Here is a 20,460-nt window from a genome sequence, read left to right as displayed (position 1 = left end):
ACCTCTTGCCCCTCTGCCCCTGATTGGTTGTGAGGTTTAGGCATTAGGAGTGACGATTGGTTCCAGAGCCAGTTGTAAAGTTGCGAAGCACGGGTAAAATGCTGTGTTGGCCAAGGCCACGACCTTCTCATCGTATCTGTACAAATCACGTTAATGACCCATTTTGGTTTAAAAAGGTGAGTCTCACCTAAACGTGAGCAGTTTGCATGCATGCACCCTCACCTGGCGCTGGGCAAGACTGCTCCGAGATACTTCTGATATTCGACCCTTCTAAGACAAACCAAACTGAAGTACTGGACCAAGTGATTGCACTGCTGTGAACTTTGTTGTTGGTGAACAAAAAGTAGTACTACAGTTTAATAATAACATCTCGATCCTTAATAAAATGTCCCCAATCCCAGAGCTTTGAGTGCAAGAAAGGTGCATTACAAATAAAATGCAATATTGTCTATAGGAAGAAGCCCCAATGCTCAAAATTGACATTGACATTTTATCATTAGTTGGTGTAGACATTGTTTATTTACGGTTGAAAAAAGTATTGTATAAAAGTTAATTATCAAATGTATAATTGTCATCTATTAATAACACAATTAGGTTTGTCATTCCCAACACAATGTGTGAAGGTAACTTAATCTCAGGGCTTTGCCAACGAGGTAAGGACTACACGACTGGCCTCCTCTCCCCCTGCTGACCACACCAGGAGGGACAGCAGGATCACTGTTTCTCCCTGGCCATCTCTTCCTGTTTGATGCCTGGAATGTAAGCACCATGCCTGTGAGTGAATAGGGCTCCTCTCGAGGGGGGGACTCGAGGTTGGTCTGGGAGCCGGTGTCTCTCTACAACTATCTACACTCCATAGCAGAAGCAAGGTTTATTACACTACCAACAGTCCGTCACTCAATGTCTCTCCAGTGTTTCTCAATGTTGTAATGGCTGTCTGCACGTATGACATATTCAGTCACACTCACGCTGCTCGGCTTTTGAAGTGAAGTCAGTTTGGTATACAGACTACTTATACTAATTATACGTGACTTTTCCTTTGGTGGTAAATCACTGAATAACTGCCTCTGGTAGCCTCTGCCAGGAACCTGGGGGTCACCTGGGATGACGAGCTCTCCCTCACGGCCCACATTGCTGCAGTCTCCCGGTCGTGTAGATTCAACCTCTACAACATCCGGAAGATCAAGAGATACCTGTCTGAGCACTCCACCCAGCTGCTTGTCCAAGCACTTGTCCTCTCCAAGTTGGACTACTGCAACTCGCTGGTCTCCCAGCATAGGCAACCGGCCCTCTTCAGAGGATTCAGAAGGCAGCGGCCCGCCTGGTCTACAATCTACCCAGACGCTCCCATGTTACCCCCTCCTCATCTCCCTCCACTGGCTACCCATCACGGCCCGCATCAGATTCAAGACCCTGGTACTGACCTTCCGAGCAGTGAACGGGACTGCACCCGACTACATCAAGTCTCTCCTGCAGCCTTACACCCCCACCCGCCACCTATGGTCATCTTCAGACAACCGCCTGGTGGTCCCACCGCTCAAGACCGCCCAGTCTCAACACAAGCTCTTCTCCTGTCTGGCCCCTCAGTGGTGGAATCAACTCCCCACCTCCATCAGAGACACTGACTGTCTCTCCACCTTCAAGAAAAGGCTCAAGACGCACTTGTTCCGGGAGTACAACGGTACTTAGGAATGGTTTGCTTGACCCGATGTTAGTTTCCTCAAGGATCACAATGACTCTTGCTTAGAGACTTGTTGCTCTTGTGGTTAGTGGTAACTGAGTTAAATTGTTGTACTTGCTGTGATATATTGTTTTTATTGTTGCTTGTTTTTCCACAGGTACACTTGCACTTAAATCGGTTCATGTTGTTTAATTGTAACTTGTTTAACTACATGCTCTTATGGTTCTTCCCTTTGGCACTTATTTTGGTTGTTCACCATATGTGCTTCATGTTTTGGCTACTTGCAATGTTTTGGGGCTATCTTGTTGTTATTATCAGTGACCTATGCACTTTGTAAAGCTCTCTCTTGGAAGTCGCTTTGGACAAAAGCGTCTGTTAAATGAATAAATGAAATAAATATAAAACTGGGCCCATAACCTGTTAACCGAGTAGAGTTCTACAGCGATTCTGGCGTAGATATTTAACCTTGCGTTAACAATGTGGATGAAAATAAACAGCAGCACACATCTTTACTGAACTAGCTCTCATGGGGGAGAGCAACAAGAGAACTTCAACACAAACACATCAATTTATATGCTCAGGTCACATGCCAATCTTGTTGGCATTCATTGGCTAACATAGGCTATTTACACAATTAAAAGCATATTATACACACGTGTTAACACCCCCACTTGATCTCACATTGTAACTTTCTTTACTCTAAATATACCCTGAGGTATTCTAACTCTCATCCTGTTAACTTTACACACATGGTTTTTTTTCCAAACAGATACTTTGCAAACTTAATGACCTTAAATTTTGATGCAGGTTTTGTCATCATATCTGCTACAATTTGATCTGTAGGGAAGTATTCCAAAACAATCTTGTTGGAGTTCATTGGCTTACATGTATTTACACAATTGACAGCATATTATATACACATGTTAACAGTTACATGATCTCTCTCGGTCCACTGTGGTTCCCACCAAATACTTCCTAGCACATTTGGAGCCCCGGGCAAGTTTTCCCCTTTGTGTTTTCGGTTATAGCTAACGACTGGCTGTTCATTCGTGAAGGCGCCAAAAGTGGATGGTACAAATGGAAAAGGTAGTCTACAGTACATTAAACCGAAAATAAAACAGTTTCTAACAACATTATGTTTTCTCTGTGTTTATATAATTTAATTTAAATAGTCGTTTCTGCTTACTTCTTTTTGCTCTACAGCTTGTTCAGGTAGTGTTAGGCATTGAGGAGTTCAATGATCAACCCAACATTCTGGGTTAAATGGTCAACCCATCTTGCTGGGTTAGTTTAACCCAACGTGTGTTCTGTCCTATATTTAACCAGACGCTGGGTTGGAAACTACCCAACCTGGGTTGTTTTCAACCCAGGTTGAAAGAGTATAAACTGCTTTGATTTTACAAGCATTGATTGGGATACGGTGTTAATTTTTTACGGGATTATCAATCTAAATGAATGCACTGACTAATAAAGTAAATTGTTAAAATAAACTTTAGATTTTACTGGGGAACAGCAGATTTATACTGGGGCACGTACAGATACCACTGTCTATCCATGGAGAAAACACAAGAACTAATTAGGGTTGGCTGGATCAGGAGAGGTTTTATACACCTTATGTGTTTTTTTAATCCCCAATCATATATTTAACCAGATTGGTGGTCTTTCTTTTGTTTTGAAATGTAATTATGCCCCAATTACCTGTCATGTTGTCTAAATTTCACCCACAATTGAAATTGTTTTATTCACAACTTCTCATCTCATAAAACACTAATTTGGAACAATGCATATTATAGTTAAAAATAAATTCCTTTTTCCTCTAAAAAATAATTAATGATGTAACGGGGGCAAATGTCCACCATGAAAATGTGTTTGGGGGTGGGGCAGTCTGTCTGTTTGTGCGTATTGTGTGTGTGCTTGTGACATCCCTCTACAGGTGGGACGGGGGTAAAATGGACACGTATTGGGACTGTGCTCGGGACGACCACGATTTACAATAATAAATAGGCATGCATACCTCAGAATCCGGCTGTGTGGAGGTAGTCCAATCGCCTTTACAGTTTGTAATTTTGGTTTGTAGGCTATACGTGCTGCGTCTGCCATGGTTTCAAGACGGATTTACTCGGCAAACTCAAAACCTTCTAAAACTACGTAAGTTGAATGACCAACACTCACTATCATCACCCCACATGCACATTTTTCAATAAGTTGACTGCTAGAAAGACGCGTATGAAGTCGCTTGAATGAGTGTCAGATAGCCTGTCAGTGTTGTCATATGTGAGATATGAGTTACCAGCTTAACATTATAGAATTTTTTGGAAGATTATTGTACGCGAGTCATGACCAAGAGACCTAATTGGCGTAAATGTACCCTTTAATTTAGGTAGAGGTATAGCCTGTTTTGGGACTCACTCAAAAAAGCATACACCTATATTTCCAGTAGCGGTTAGAACCGAAACTGTACTGTCCTGTAGCTAGTGGTCCAGGACAGTGTAGCTAGTGGTCCGGACCAGCGTAGCTAGTGGTCCAGGACAGCGCCTCCGCTGGCACAGGACAGTAGCTAGTGGTCCAGGACAGTGGTCCAGGACAACGCCTCCACTGGTACATGACAGTTACTGTTCTGTTGATAGTGTTCAAAATATAAGTTAATCTGTCTCTAAACCAAACAGACTGTTACGTATTGACTTAGTAAAAACGTATTTTACTCAGAGTAACTGAATTTAAACGTCTATTAACCACTGGTACATGACAGTTACTGTTCTGTTGATAGTGGTACGCAACTGTCTCGTAACAGTTGCATTGGTTGTCTTGCAGCATTTTTGTTGACTGTCGTATAACATTTTAGAATGGGAGAACAGGCTATAAACTTTTATTTTCAAAATATAAGTTAAACTGTCTCTAAACCAATACGTAACAGACTGTTACTGTTAGTAAAAACGTATTTTACTCAGAGTAACTGAATTTAAACGTCTATTAATTGTATATTACACATAAATCTGTTTATGTAAATATAAAAAAGTAGGCTACAATTGTTTCAATATCCACTTAACAAAACACACAGAATTCAGAAAGATCCGTCTTATATCTTAGGAACTGTTTTGTTTAAAAAGTCAAGCCTATGGCTATAATGTTAAAGAAGGCTATTTTAACTGTCTCGCAACACTCACATAGCGTATCCTGTTGTCTTGTGACAGTGTGTCTCTAAGTTAATTGGTTTAAACCAGAGCTGGTTTCAACCAGAGTTGGCCCTTAGTTCTAGAACATTTTATTTTAGTGTTGGTGCAATCAATGGCGGGTAAGGCGACATTTTCTGATTCTGATTTCAGATTTTAACAATCAATTTGGTTTTGAAATAAGGTCAAAAGATAGGCAAATTAGATAGGCTATTTGACTGTATTATATTGTTTTAACACAAATGGTATATTAGTCCATAGAAGTGTGGCGATTTGTAAGAGCACAAATCCCCGCTGTCCTGTTACCGTTGTTTTTGATGAGCATTTCAATTGTTGATGTCTTTGTTAAGGTCACCATCCACATCATCAGAAAGAACGACAGCGTTTGCCGGTACATGGCTGAGATGTGCCTTGCCTCAGGAACTGTGTTTGAGTGAACATATAGTGTCCTACAGTGTTTTGTACATGTACAAAAAGTGTTTTGAATTGTATTATTTATGTTTTCAAATACATCTATTTTTATTGAAAATATTAATGGTATGTGTTGATTTTTATTTTATTGAGAGAAATGCTTGTAAACAAAGAAAACTAATGTAACCTGGCTATGTTGACTGACAGGGAACTGCAATTTAACAGTGTATTGGAAATAAAAATACTCAAACCTTGTTATTATAAACACATTCATATTTCATTTTGTCTTTAAAATAATAAAGAAAACATAATTCTTCATTATTTCCATATGAAGAACAATGTCAATAAATGACACCCCTTGACTGCAAAATGTAGGTAACCTATAGCCTATGTTGACTTTAATTATTAAAATTAATGATATACACGCCGTCACTAGGAGGCGCTGATAACAATAATGCAATAATAACGTCTCCGGCGGTGGCTCATGTGCATTCAGTTACTTTGAGTAAAATACGTTTTTACTAAGTCAATACGTAACAGTCTGCTTTACATTACACACAATGTAAAAATTGACTACTTTGTATGGTAAGCTTGTAGCGACACGTCAAGTATGGTTTAGAGACAGATTAACTTATATTTTGAAAATAAAAGTTTATAGCCTGTTCTCCCATTCTAAAATGTTATGCAACAGTCAACAAAAATGCTGCAAGACAACCAATGCAACTGTTACGAGACAGTTGCGTACCACTGTTACGAGACAGTTGCGTACCACTATCAACAGAACAGTAACTGTCATGTACCAGTGGAGGCGCTGTCCTGGACCACTGTCCTGGACCACTAGCTACTGTCCTGTGCCAGCGGAGGCGCTGTCCTGGACCACTGGAGGCGCTGTCCTGGACCACTGGAGGCGCTGGTCCGGACCACTAGCTACGCGGGCCCGGACCACTAACTACACTGTCCTGGACCACTAGCTACAGGACAGTACAGTTTCGGTTCTAACCGCTACTGACTGAAAGTCAGTGCTCCAAGTGCACAAGTGCGCGGTAGTAGACACAGCCATAGACTGTACTTTTTGAGTTTTACCCATTGATATTGTGAACTGAGCGACATGAGTCTTCTCTTCATTTGTGAATAAACTTGGAATGATGCATCATGTAAGTCTTGAGCATTATTGAACTACATGGCTGCCTTAACCATGCACTGATGTGGCACATACAGCACACTGACACTTTCGGTTTCTGTGACAGAGGAAGTTAAAATGTTCTCAAACCCGATAAGACACACATCCTTTTTTCTGGCAGTGGAGAGGGCACAAGCTCACGGAGGCTCATCTGCAGTCCAGGTTATGGAGGCCCTGCTGTGGAGAGGTGTGTTGGTAGTTCTCTGCACACCCGCAGTTCTCACCTGCCCAAGTGAGTGAGGGAGAAGTGGGATGTGTTGGGGCTGTGTAACATATGTCTGTTTGCTTGCAGCTTGCAGAGTTAAGAACGGAGGGCTGAGTGCTTTGGTGATTTCCCTCTGATGGGAAAACAGAGGTTTTGGGAAACAAAACAAGTTTCATTGAGAAAAGTAACTCTTTAAATGCTCTGGCAAATGACTTCTTGTCACCGTAATCGGAAACATCAAAATTGAGCTCACATGTGTCAGTTAAGTTTTTCTGTGCGATTTGCATTCTCTGGCCGGGCATTGTTATTGATCACCACGGAAATATGTTTGCAGTCTCATCTACTTTTGATTTATTGGTCAGACTTTTATTCAAATTATACATTTTTAGGTGAAAATATTGGTGCCATCTGACAGTTTAATAACATTTCGTTTATCAGACACTTTTTTTCAATGTGGGTTCAAATACGTAAAAATGAGTACAAAACCAAGTTGCACAAATAATCAAGGATCGGAAGCAAAGACATTCAAAATGTAATTTCTGTGGTTAGTGCCTAGTGGGTCTATTTTTTTCAGACAGTGCAACAGTGTAGTCTTTAATATCCAGGTGGGCCTGCGTGTCCAGTCGTCCAGAGTCCCAGAGCCCTCTCTCTGAATGGGCCCAACTCCTCGGCAGAGATTCTCTGTTCCACCTCTAGGCCCAATCCCACGGGGCTGTACCTGCGCGGACGTTTCCGTGGCAACAGATTGGTGGCATACCTGGACATGAACGACGGAGCGGTAACACGAACGAGCGTCAACCCAGAGTTCGGGGGTCGTCTGGCGGTGGTCGAACAACCCGCGGACAAGGGTTGCAGTACGGTGGCCTTGCGTCTGTCTTGGCTGCGCGTGGAAGACACGGACAGCTACAGTTGCACATGGATGTACTTCGACAGTGTCACGTCCTCGCCGCTGGAGTTCCGGAGTAAAGGCTCCGTTATAATTGTCAGAGGTGAGAAAAATTGCTATGGCAGAATGGTACCGAAGCAAGCACTACTGTGATGCATCCTGTACTGGAAAACACAGATTCAATAGATAGGCCTACAGGCTGTAACAAGGGTGAGTTGAGTGATGAGGGTGTATTGAATAACAAAGTAATTCAAAACACCCTCAATACATTGTGTTGTTTCTCTCCATCTTCTCTCCCTCTCCCCTTCCTCTCTCATTTCGTAGAGAGGGATCCTAACAAGCCCTGTTTGGATGGCTTCGTCATGGACCTCATCTTGATCGTGCTAAGTTTATTAGCCTTCGTCATTGCATTTTTCGTCTTCATTGGAGCTCTGGTGTGGAAATGCACAAGGGTCAGTAGTTCATCTTTCTTGGTAGACCCATAAAGGGTGGGTCATACAGTAACACCAAGATTAACCTTGTGTCTATGTTCAGGGGTGTGGTTCTCTAATGATTTCAGTTGGGAAACGAGCTGTGCCAGTTTCATTTCGGCTGTTTCAGGCAGCCCAACATTTCAGTTAACATGACATCTTTCTAGACAGAGCAGATGGTTTGGGGGTTTTCCTGATACTCCGGTGTGCTTCTTTGAACAATGTTCCTGTTTTCCAGCAGAGAAGGAGGCAGTTCACGCCTGGCAGAGTCAACAGTCGAAACAGGCCCAGGCACCCAGCACCATCAGCACCACCAGCACCACCAGAGGTGTCCACAGCGCAGTCTCCAGCAGCTCACAGATAGCCCTCCACAACCTCAGTACCTCATGACATTTCTCAGATTTGACTTAAGAAATACTGCAATCATACCTGAACTGAATTGAGTTCCTCACATTTCTACCTTCATTAGGTAAATTATACAGCATCTGTCTTTCCATGAGAACCTGCAAAGTTGTCATTTCATATGGCTTTTTTTCTTTCTTTCTTTCTTTCTTTCTTTTTTTTACAATGTGGTGCACCAGTGTATTGAGCTGTATGTAAAACCAAGGTGAAAAGAAATAACTGTGCTAAAAATGATGTGTAGCTTCCTGTATTTGTGTCGCTACTCCACATTTAGTGTTTTTTTGAGCAGAAATAGAGACATATACCACATCCTGCCACGATGTTTGACGTCAAGCCTATAGCTCACATACTAATAGAAAATACAAAGCTGCATGGTGAAATGTAGTTGTTTCAAAATCTTAAACCAAATTCTTTGCACTCCAAGTCACACACACATGCACACACCCATATATATATGTAATAGGCCTTGTGTTATAAACATTAAGGGTGTAACCTTTATACTGCATAAAATAACACTGTGGACATTTCTTAGCTAATAATGTGTTATGTAAATTGCTCTGGCATGCAAGATGGATGAAACACTCACAGTGTTCCTCCCAGTTTCATCCTCAACCCATGAGAAATAAACAATGTTCATTCCTTGAACAATGCATCACCCATAGGAGGAACCCAAACATTTCAGCCCACGACCCCCGCATCCACGGAGGTGGTTAAAGTATACAAACTTACAATCATCTAGCCCCCCGGTCGCTGACTCGCGACCCCCCCAGGGGGTCACAATCTACTTTGGGAACCACCGAGCAAGACAGCTGCTATGTATTTGAGTAGAATTCTCCCCAATGTTGCATAAAGAATCATGCATGAAGACTAGTTCAGACAACTTTGTACCTCGATCAAACTATTGGACTTTCTTTGAACTGGACGACTCTGTGCACTTCTTATAGGAATTCTTTAAGATTGACCTTAGCACCTTGTCTGGTAAATTTAGATTTGCTACTTGAGAAAAAGATAGCCTCTAACATCAAAAAAGAAAGCTGTTCTCCTTCCCTGTGTATTTTGAGAAGAATTGCCATGAGACAGTAAACTGACATCCCACCAGTTTTGTGGGCCAAGTAATTACAGCATATTATAGGGGTGTGTATAGATCAGTACCATATATAACATTATAGAGGTGTGTAGCCAAAGAACTTAGTACCATATATAACATTATAGGGGTGTGTATCGTTCTGTGGTAGAGCATTAGACTGCACATATTGTACTTTGCACATCACTTTGGGTAAAAGTATGCTAAAATAAATAAATGAATTATTAAACTAAAGGACATTGCTTTAAGCTATAAACAACATGGCTGAGATACTGTTTGTGCTCGTCGATAAATCACAATTAATATGAATTATACTAAACATTACAATTAAAACACTGATCTGAAGTGTATATTCTAATACTATTTTATCAAATGGCAACTGGTAGTGTAGTCTATTATAGGCTAAATACATTACAACATTTAAGCATGGAAAGAGGTAGCCTTTTTAGAGTTAATAAAATGTCCTTCTAAAAAGGGGAGCTCAAGGTTCTTCGGAAACCAAGGTTGTGTGTGTGTGTGGGTAGGCAGAGATTATCCTTGGGACTAGCTCTGTTGGGGGATAAGTAGCATACATCTAGAAAAACTTCGTTTTTCTGTTGACTGAACATTCAGCACAGTTCATGCGCGGAACTATAGCTTTATCTTTTTCACCACACGGATCGGTAGTTGGCTGCACAGTGTAGGGCATAGCCGGTTGTGCGTTCTTGGAGATTACTGGAAAAATACTGGACAACACCTGGATAAACGTTTCCAATTTCGTATTAGAACAACTCGCCCGCCTCTGACTAATCAAAGATCAACATTGGTCGACATGTTGGTAGATTCCTTTAAGCAAGCACAGACCTAAACGTTTGCCAAACCCCTAACACAGTTGGCCATAGCTTTTCATGGATTCTGGATAGCCGTCTAATTTTTTAAGATTTATGAAGATGAGCACTCATAAATTGGCCTTGTGTAAAATCAAGATGTTAAAGTTATTACGGACGTCGGCTGTACAGACCGGATTAATTCAGTTTAATGGTGAGGACCTGATTTGTGCCATAGGTTTGTGCATAGGACGGTCCTGATCACTACGTCACGACGTTTGCACTGTGTGTTGACGTTGACGAAGTTAGGATCAAATCACATTGATCATGTTCAATGTATCGTTCATAATGAAATCAATGTTGTTGGGTCAAAATAATCAATAAGTATTATTATGTTTATAGCATTAGATTTATACATTTAAAAAAGTCATACAAATAACGATGTATTCTGTTTTTAAATTCTAATTTGTTTGCCAGCCTGCTCTTCGGGAGTTCGTAAACTGTCCTCTATTCCTGCGACAAGTCCGAAAGTGTGCATAGTAGGAGGAGGTCCTGCTGGCTTCTATACAGCACAACACCTCTTGAAGGTATATAGTCCAGTGTTTGTTCTTAATTCCAACTGGATGTTCATTTACCAGCTGCCTAATCCTCTTACTCATGCTCGTGTTATATTGAATAGAGTCTTTGTCAGGTTATTCCTTCCAAATCATTACTTTTATGAGAACCAGAGCTGAACATTCTTGGAACCTCAAACATCAGCTTCCAATGACATCTTGCCATTCACTGTCAGAACCCGAATAGGTTAGTCAAAAAACAGGCTATTCATTTAGTCTACATTTGAGGGAGGGGGGATTTGAACAAGGCTTTACAAAGACACACAAACTGGGGTACAGTGTGATAAAGAGCGAGATTGTGGCTGGCTACACACACACACACACACACACAGACTACAGTCTGATAAAGGGCAAGGTATTGGCTGGCTACACAAACACACATACACACTAACTAACCGGTGTACAGTGTGATAGTGAGAGAGGTTGTTGCTGTTCTGTGTCGCAGGCCCGACCAGACGTACAGGTGGACATATACGAGCGTCTGCCGGTGCCGTTTGGTCTGGTCCGGTTTGGCGTGGCGCCAGACCACCCCGAGGTCAAGGTGAGTTTGCTGTTTTCATTATGAAACACAACAACAAAAGTCGTTGAAAAGACGTCTCTATCTTGGGCGACATGATGAATCATTGTTCAACCAGTCATTCTAGGATGTCTCACAGTAACGTAGAAACTTAGGCATAGGAGGACAGGGCATTCACACACTGCCCCTATCATGCTCTGAGTAATGGACCTGTCTGTGTGTCTCTTTCTGTTTCTTATTCTCTGTCTTGTTTCTCTATCTCTCCTTTCTCAATCTGTCCTTTCTGTCTCTCTCTCTCTTTTTGTCCCTGTTACTCTTTTATTGACATAGAACATAATCAACACCTTCACACAAACAGCTCAACACGCCCGGTGTAGTTTCCATGGCAACGTGAGTGTGGGGAAGGACGTAAGCGTGGAGGAGCTCCAGAGGGCCTACCATGCTGTGGTGCTGGTGAGGACACCGCACTGCCTTCTGGGTAGTGTAGTTCTAGAGTTCAATCACTCCAAGACCTAAACTACCTGAACTGCCATTTCCTTAAAGGCAGGGTTGATAATGTTGTCATATTTGCTAAAATAAACTTCACATCTGGATTGCAACCAATACATCTAATGGTTTGACAGTAACTTGAGTTTGACTTTTGAACCCAAGCTAAAATGGCAAGGATTGCAAAACGTACCAATCCTATCATTAACTATTAATTTTGTGTATGTGTGTGTGTGTGTTGACGGGGGTAGAGCTATGGTGCAGATGGGAACAGGAGAATGGGTGTACCAGGTGAAGACTTGGCTGGTGTGTACTCTGCCAAAGACTTTGTAGGCTGGTACAACGGGTTGCCTAGAAACAAAGAGGTATAGTACGTTCACGTCTTCGAGAAGACATTTTCCTACTTCCTATCTCTATTTTTTCTGACTCCCTCTCTCTGTTAGTATTTATTTCCAGTCTTCCCCTCTTACATTTACATTTGGTCATTTTAGCAGACTCCCTCCCTCCCTCCCTCCCTCCCTCGGCTTCATGTGTTTTCTTTTGTTCTTCCCCCTGTGTGTTCCAGCTGAAGCCAGACCTGAGCTGTGACACGGCTGTGATTCTGGGCCAGGGCAATGTGGCCCTGGATGTAGCGAGGATCCTGCTGTCTCCTCTGGAGATCTTAAAGGTTGGACTCATCCCCCCTTTGCTCAGGTTATCTCCAACCATCATATCTTGAAGTTGACTGTATCAGAGCCTACACATGGACAGAATGGCTTCGAATACAAATACCTACATGTCCTGTGTGGGGTAAGGATTTAAGGGAGGGGGGGGGGGTATAACTCAGTGGTTGAGTATTTGACTGCAAATTAAGAGTCACAGGTTTAAATCCCCCCCTTAAATCCCTAACCCCCCCTCCCCCGTACGTCGCATTGGAGGAAAGACAAATGAATGCATTACACTAGCATTCGCTCACGTAATTAGCATTAGCACGTGTCCTTGCTTGTTGAGATCTTACCGGTGTGTTTTCCCCCCCCCCCCCCGTCTGCAGAAGACGGACATCACGGAGCTGGCGCTGGCCACTCTGGCGGAGAGCAGGGTGCGGAGGGTGCTCATCGTGGGCAGGAGAGGTCCCCTGCAGGTGGCCTGCACCATCAAGGTGTGAGGCGCGCAAACGTTAACCTCTGACCCAGTGCTTCCTGCCTGGTTTTTAAACGTTTTTTTCGGGGGGGTCAGTCCCCCGCTGGAAAAAGGGAAAATACATATTTCACGAGGGGCTTCAGAAAGTATTCAGACCCCTTTGCCAAGGAGATGATTTTATTGTGTTGTGGATTTTATTGTAGGCAAAGAAATGGTCTATTGATCTGTACTCAATTACCCATAATGAGACAGTTATTTTGGCGTATTAATCTAAAACTGAAATCTCTCATTTACATGAGACAGGTGGACTCAAACAAAAGGATGTTGTTGTTTTTTCTACCCCAGGAACTGAGAGAGATGGTGAACCTGCCTGGCACCAGACCAGAGATGATTCAGGCTGACTTCAATGGCATTGAAGAGGCTCTGAAAGGTGAGGTGATGGGCTGGCTTCCCCTTTCCTAATAACAATGAATAAAAATGTGTTTTAACACATTGCAGATAGCTGATGGGCAGAGTGGTACGTAAGGGTGTAAATGTGAGAGAGGAATGGGGTGGTTTAGGGATGGTGATTTAGCTGACATGCGAGTTGAAACCTTTTCACATCACTTTGTAAGCTCTATGTGGTCTGTCTGTCTGTCTGTGTGCTTGCTTGTGTGTGTGTCTGTCTTTGTGTGTGTGTGTGTGTGCGTCTGTCATTGTGTGCGCGTGCGTGCTTGTCCGCCTTCCGTCTCAGCTCTGCCGAGGCCCAGGAAGCGTCTGACGGAGTTACTGGTGAAGGCAGCGCTGGAGGTCCCTGGAGAGAAGGAGCAGGAGAGGAGGAGACTAGCATCCCGCTCCTGGGCCTTCCGCTTCCTGCGCAGCCCGCTGGAGGTCCTGCCCTCCGCTGACCTCACCAGGGCCGCTGGCCTCCGATTGGCTGTCAACAGACTGGAGGTGACAAGCTCCAGTTAAAAATAACAGCTGTCAGCCAAAGTGCTGTACAATGGGGAATAATGAAAACGCACACATTGAGACATAAAGACACAATCACAGACAATGTACAAACATGTGCTCCTACCTATGACCAAATGCAACAATAAATTTGTTTGAAGAAAAGATTTAAAAACCGTCATATGTTGATGCGGTTTTTATGGCAAATGATTCCAGAGCTGTAGAGCAGCCTCTGAGAAGGCTCGATCTTCCTTCAGTTTGAGACGTATTTTGAGTAAATTAAAGAAGATCAGAAATGTATGGACTATGCAGACCCTTACAAACAAACAATAATGCCTTGAACTGAATAGGGTTTTTGACTTTGAGCCCAGGACTGGTGAAATATGTTCTCTCTTCTTTGTTCCAGTCATCAATAGTCTAGTGCATTTTGGACAAGGAGGGTTCACACATTATACAGTATAAACTGTCTATATATACTTACTTTTGTTATTCAAGACCTGTTTGTGTCAATTAGGTCTGGTTCTTGCTGACTGTCTCGATCTCCTTCTGTCCCCAGGGATCGGGTGATGGTGCGTGGGCCGTGACCACAGGCGAGGTGGAGGATGTAGCCTGTGGCCTGGTCATTAGCAGCATTGGCTACAAGAGCCTTCCCATCGACACATCGGTGCCCTTTGACCCCAGCAAGGCCATCATCCCCAACACTATGGGCCGTGTGCAGCAGGCAGCAGGTGTGTGTGTGCATGTGTGTGAGAGCGAGCGAGAGATATAGGGAGTTAGGGAAAGAGAGATCCTTTGTTACGGCTGCTCATGGAAGGACTGGATGAACTATGACTTGTTGTTCAGTCCAAGATGGAGACCTCCGTAAAGCTTAATCTCCCGACAAAGCTTTGTCCGACAACTCGGTGCATTACTCGATAAAGATGTTGTCTAACATGCATGTTGCCAGGTCTGTATTGCAGCGGCTGGGTGAAGAGAGGTCCCACTGGGGTCATAGCCACCACCATGAACGACAGCTTTGACACGGCCCGGACACTCCTGCAAGACCTGGATTCTGGAGCCCTGGACCTCCTCACAGCCAAGACCGGCTCCCAGGAGGTGGCTGCCCTGCTGGAGGAAAGAGGTACTGCGCTGCGGCTTGTCAAATTAAACCTTCACTTTTGATCCATTCACAGGTTTTCCTGTTGAAGGAATGTGCTATGGCCTGGTGAGGAATGACAACCACATCAGAGCGTCTGCTAAATGACTAAATGTAATGTAATGTCATGTTGAAAACATGTTTTCAGTCTAACTCTGGATCTGTCTGTGCAGGAGTGAAACCTGTTTTCTTCTCAGACTGGGAGAAAATTAACAGCGAGGAGGTGAGGAGGGGGGAGGCCAGAGGAAAACCCAGGGAAAAAATGCAGGACGTGGAGGAGATGTTGCTGGTGGCCAGGACACAGGGGCCCATTACACTGTAATGGACAATTCTGTTAGTAACATTATTTGTTCATCTGTTTGCTTATTATGAGTTTTGTGTTGTCATGTCATGACCCACTCTAGGGCAGACAGGAAATACAAGAGGGACTGTTTTTCCAGGTAGTGAACTGGGGGTTTATAACAGGACAGAAAGAGGAAGGCAGTTTCATTACCTGCAGCTGCTTAATGATTCAACAGATAGAAAACGACTTATGGTGCCTTTGAAATATGCGCGCTTGAGAGATGTGGGTTATCAAAAGCCGTCAGACGCACTGCCTTTAAATGCGCACGGTTTCCGAACCTATACTGCAGATGGTTTTGATTAATAGTTGTTTAAGAAATACTTATGCAAAATACATTTAATTGTTTAGAGCCGATAATCAGATTTCCATGAGACACACAGTTGGAATAAGCTGCTTGATGTGGTAGACACAGGAGTCTAGTTGCCAGAAATTGACACACACACACACTTGGACCACACCTTTGTCCAGCTTTAACTCTCCCTCCGTCACAGATATCCCTGAGGCTGACTCCTGCTGTACTGGTGCCTGTGTTGGTTGGTAATGTTGTACAAATGACAAACGTGGCTCAGCTGATCACGACTGAACATGAAATTGATGCATTTTCAAATCGTTATTTTGTTTAGTCAATAAATGAGTCAAAGAAAATGTGATAACTTGAAAATATTGATTCCAAATCACTGTCTTTGTCGATTTATTTTGATAGAAAAATAAAGTACCTCCCATCTTTGGCTTGACCTTTTTCCAACCTCCCATTTTTTACCTCAACTTTTAGTTTACCAAGTTGAAGGTGGACTCAAATTGGAGACTTTCTGTTCCAGGCAGGGCCGGCGTTTGCTAAAGGTGAACTAGGCAGCCGCCTAGGGCGCCAAATACCAAAGTGCGTCCATTAATTAACCACCCCGCACATAGGGCGCTGAGGCTGGGTGGTTGGGCATCTCTCCGATTTGCGCTCCCGGAAGGGGGGGGGGATGCTGTTGAAACATTTTGCCTGGGCTGTCTTCTAAGGTACTCGCGCTGGCCCTGGTTCCAGGAATGAGTCGACATGAAAACGCAGGGTCAGGAACCCCAGAAACTACAGCAAACAAGACAGTGGTTACAGTAGAAAAGTGCTTTATCATAGCCTTTTTGTCATACATATAACTGAGAATGATATCTTTTTGACGTTGCTCATTTTGACAGCCCTAACACTTCGGTGCCTTTTGATTTCAAGTGAAGTCCTTCGTTGGGAAAGTGTTTTTCACACCCCAAAAAACTGCAGATTTTTACAGATGAAACCATTGCGTCTTTGTTGCAATGTCCGAGTGACCTTCCATAAAATAACGACAAAGTGATCTGAGCTTGGATCGTGCTTCCAGCTCTCAGCGAGTGTGGGGTCAGTAGATCCCAAACGTGGGCTTGTGTCCCTCCCTGTAGCGGTCCAGGTAGCGTAGTGGCTGGCGGTGGGGGTACTTCACCTGGGGAGGGTGGTACACGGGCGGACGCACAAACTCAAACACAGGCTCCTTCATGTCTGCAGGAGGAGACACACAACAAAGACTGGTTCAAATAAACTCATGTTATATTCTCAAGCCATCGCTTTGCTGGGATGTTACCCTCTCAGGTGTCCGTACTTATTTAAAACAGATGTGGGGACTTGGTCTCAAAGAGTGTGGTGTGTGTGTGTGGACTGACGGATTGTGTGTGTGTGGACATACTGGGTGTGTGTGTGGACTTACGGATTGTGTGTGTGTGTGTGTTGACTTAAGAGTGTTGTGTGTGTGGACATATGGAGTGTGTGTGTGGACTTATGGAGTGTGTGTGTGGACTTACGGATTGTGTGTGTGTGGATTTACGGATTGTGTGTGGATTTACGGCGTGTGTGTGTGTGGACTTACGGAGTGTGCTGTGGAAGGTGTCGGTGACCGAGGGGTCCCACTGACACTGGAAGAATGCCAGGCCCGCTGGAGTCATGCTGTCCTGGTGGCTCCGGTAGAATTCCACTGTCTTAAAGCTGCGCTCCGCCAGTGAGACACTGAGGGGTGGAGGGAGGGGCCGGGGCTCTGTTAGTGTGCCACTGAGCCTTTCCTGTGGTTGGGATGTGTAACTGTGCATTTGCAGTGTTTATGAAGAGGGGAACATGAAACGTGGCTCACCATGCCCGGTTTGGCTCGTGGGCCCGGTAGTCGATGCGTCGGTCCTGTTTAAAGAGCACGTAGACGAAGCGCTGGAAACCCGTGCCTTTCGCTGGAAACGGGGGCAGATAGGAAGCCAGCTCTTCACCGGACTGTACCACACTTCCCTGGATGTTGCCCCTGCAGCATGACGACGGGGAGGGGGGCGTGGTTAGTTGAGCTCATTCTACAGGCAGCTCCTCATGTGACGCACCTGAGGAAGGCTGGGTGGGGACTTTGAGGTGGGGGGATTTTGAGGTTGGGGTATGATGATGTCAATCGATTCGGAATGCAGTGTGTGTGTGGCTAAGTTCTTTTGCCAAATAGAGGCTGGGTAGAATAGACCTTTTCATGGGAGTCAGGTGGCTGAGCGGTTAGGGAATCGGGCTAGTAATCTGAAGGTCGCCAGTTCGATTACCGGCTGTGCCAAATGACGTTGCGTGGGGCAAGGCACTTCACCCTACTTGCCTCGGGGGGGAATGTCCCTGTACTTACTGTAACTTACTGTTTGCTAAATGACTAAATGTAATTGTTCATAAGGTGGGATCATAGCGTGCAAAGGGGAGTGGAACACTTTAGCTGACTCTTGTTGCCTCTCGTTTTAGAGATTGCGTATACTCACACTAGCCAGTGTAAGTACTCTCCCTCGGATTCCTGTAAATGCTCGTCTGAAAGGAGAAAAAACAAAAACATGATGAACCTGTGTGATGTCTGAACCAGTGGAGCTTACTGCCACCTAGTGGTGGAGTTAGAGAAGTACACCAGAGATGCATCCTTCTGGACGCTGGTGCCAAGTTCGGTCTTCACCTGGGCTGGTGAGCAACAGAGTCCACAAGGAGCCCTCCTCTGCCTCAAAGGTGACCTGGGGAGCTACAGCCGCCTGACACACACACACACACACACACACACACACACACACACACACACACACACATCAATCGATTAATAGAGGTGAATGTCATGCATGGTTTAAAGGTTAAAAGCATAGTTTGAACATCATGTTATTGTGTGGGACACGCGTCAGACTCCCCCAGTCAGTCAGCCTGCAGTGACTTTAGGAACTGGACTATGTTGGAGTATGAGACCTGGATCAGGTTAAGATTCACTACAGTTTTAGATCAGTTACTGTCCCTACAACATTCTGTCAGATGTCTCAGAGCACCTTAAGAGAACATTTCTAGACTGGGCCACAGTACTATGTCATTTCATGTAATCATTTAATGCCCAATCTCATGTATTTAATTAGCAGTCGCTTTTATCCAAAGAGATGTACAACAAGGAGGTATCTGAACCTCCGACCTTTTGATCTGCAGTCAAATGCTCTAACCACTGAGCTTTACCCTCCCGTTTCAACAAAGGCACCCTTCCCATCAGTCACTCACCTCTGTGGGGGTTAGATGATTCCCATGATGCACTTGGGCACTGTTGTCCTGCCCATAGCTGATGCAGAGTTTGACTCGGGGCACAAAGTAGGCCCTGGGAAACAGATCCCTGTAGATCCCGTGGTGATCCGCCAGCCTCTTGACGTGGTAGGCCCAGCTGGTCTCCTCCCAGCACGCCTCCACGCGCTCCATGGGAATCTTAACTAGAGGCCAACAAACACAAAGGATCATGGGAGAAAATACATGGCTGCCCGTTTCAGTTCAATTCACTTTACGGAACCTGACGGCCACTGTCAATGTCAGTGCTGCATTTAATTGACTTGGGAAAGGGTATTGTACATAACCCAACAGCTTTTTCGCTTAGTCACACCACAAATGTGATACACCCTGTAAATGCTGTACACACTGGTGTTGAGGCTTGTGATGAGGCCAGCTGAGTGGGTCTATCATGCTTGGACTAGCCAGGAGACGTACATGTTTGTAGGCGGGTGGCTCTCTCCAGCTCTAAACTCTTTCTGTTCTCCTTCACAATGTTCTTCCGCTCCCTCGCTTCTTTGGCCCTGGGAGCCCGTCCGTGAGGTAGCCCGATATCCACTTTCTCCTCGCCTGTGCAAACACAGGACGAAGACAGGCTGTTATCATTAACGTAGCGATATTATAAAGTATAATGTCTGTACTTTAAAAATATTTTAATACAGTTAGGCGGATGACATTAACCATGGTGAGGATCCTCTTGATTTAGGTACTGTCTGTAAGTTTTCCACCAGGCCGGTGAATTCATTGCCTCTTCAGCTCTCTTCAGGTACCGGGTATAACTCCGGTATTTCTCTACCGACTCCAGGTTGGTGGAGTCTATGTCTTCATTTGGCATTGGACCTTGAGGACCTGCCCTTCGGCGGCATAGGTTTGCTGAAATGCAAAAACAAAATGTGTTACATTAGGATTGGCTAAACATACAATACGCAGACACAATGAGGAATTAAGCCGTTAACTAAGACATTACATTTACATCATGACCACACAAAAATTGCTAGCTGGCTGCAGCCTGCATACCTACGTGCTGTACGAATGGACAGTAATAACTACAATATATGATGATTTAATAATGACAAAGAAAGGTAGTGTAGAGGTTGATTTCTCTTATCGTTAGGGACAATTGGTATAGCGCACTGTCTGACCTCAAATGGGCTAAGGGAAAGATTTACACGAGGATTGACACTAGAACGACTAGCTAGCCGGTTAATGCACTGCATACGCACCGCTTGCTTTACAAAACAGTTGACCTTACTTATCAAATGCAAAGTATTAGTTATAAATTGACCACAATCAAAATTAGCACCTGTAGTCCCGAATGTTCTTGCATTATTGACCCCTAAATCCGTGCCCGTTCGTAACGCTGAGAGGCAAACCATCCGCAGCGCCATTTTGGTACAGTGAATGACGTAAGCGCGCAATTGACGTATCATAATTTAGCGTTTTTCGTCATCCT

General features: G+C 44.1%; 3 protein-coding genes across 7 annotated transcripts; 2 read left to right on the top strand and 1 right to left on the bottom strand.

Annotated features, from left to right (window-relative positions):
- Positions 1-3,587: 3,587 nt before the first annotated feature.
- Positions 3,588-8,929, top strand: LOC124475283. Of its 4 annotated transcripts, none has more exons than XM_047031766.1 (5): positions 3,588-3,829; positions 6,564-6,629; positions 7,253-7,636; positions 7,858-7,985; positions 8,242-8,929. In XM_047031766.1, exons 1-5 carry the CDS (start codon positions 3,688-3,690, stop codon positions 8,365-8,367), a joined length of 846 nt encoding a protein of 281 aa, XP_046887722.1. In that variant the 5' UTR covers positions 3,588-3,687; the 3' UTR covers positions 8,368-8,929. The 4 variants fall into 4 exon arrangements, with proteins under 4 accessions (XP_046887722.1, XP_046887720.1, XP_046887721.1 ...); XM_047031764.1 differs by having other exon boundaries at positions 3,590-3,829; positions 6,564-6,674; XM_047031765.1 differs by having other exon boundaries at positions 3,592-3,829; positions 6,564-6,674; positions 8,245-8,929.
- Positions 8,930-10,127: 1,198 nt separating this feature from the next.
- On the top strand, positions 10,128-16,113 carry fdxr (ferredoxin reductase). Of its 2 annotated transcripts, XM_047031724.1 has the most exons (13): positions 10,128-10,509; positions 10,773-10,882; positions 11,355-11,450; positions 11,757-11,879; positions 12,164-12,277; positions 12,478-12,579; positions 12,943-13,050; positions 13,377-13,461; positions 13,765-13,964; positions 14,518-14,689; positions 14,908-15,081; positions 15,270-15,429; positions 15,931-16,113. In XM_047031724.1, exons 1-12 carry the CDS (start codon positions 10,413-10,415, stop codon positions 15,416-15,418), a joined length of 1,530 nt encoding a protein of 509 aa, XP_046887680.1. In that variant the 5' UTR covers positions 10,128-10,412; the 3' UTR covers positions 15,419-15,429; positions 15,931-16,113. The 2 variants fall into 2 exon arrangements, with proteins under 2 accessions (XP_046887680.1, XP_046887679.1); XM_047031723.1 differs by having other exon boundaries at positions 10,129-10,509; positions 15,270-16,113.
- A 419-nt stretch (positions 16,114-16,532) lies between these two features.
- mrpl38 (mitochondrial ribosomal protein L38) lies at positions 16,533-20,409 on the bottom strand. Its single transcript, XM_047031743.1, has 9 exons — positions 20,311-20,409; positions 19,689-19,880; positions 19,446-19,577; positions 18,972-19,174; positions 18,397-18,469; positions 18,212-18,257; positions 17,572-17,730; positions 17,314-17,450; positions 16,533-16,949 (listed from the first exon to the last, which is right to left on the bottom strand). Exons 1-9 carry the CDS (start codon positions 20,393-20,395, stop codon positions 16,813-16,815), a joined length of 1,164 nt encoding a protein of 387 aa, XP_046887699.1. The 5' UTR covers positions 20,396-20,409; the 3' UTR covers positions 16,533-16,812.
- Positions 20,410-20,460: the final 51 nt, after the last annotated feature.

The sequence above is a fragment of the Hypomesus transpacificus genome, chromosome 13 (assembly GCF_021917145.1).
Source record: "Hypomesus transpacificus isolate Combined female chromosome 13, fHypTra1, whole genome shotgun sequence".
Taxonomy (NCBI): Eukaryota; Metazoa; Chordata; class Actinopteri; order Osmeriformes; family Osmeridae; genus Hypomesus; species Hypomesus transpacificus.
Note: the sequence above shows the minus strand (reverse complement) of the source record. Positions and strands in the feature narration are given on the sequence as shown.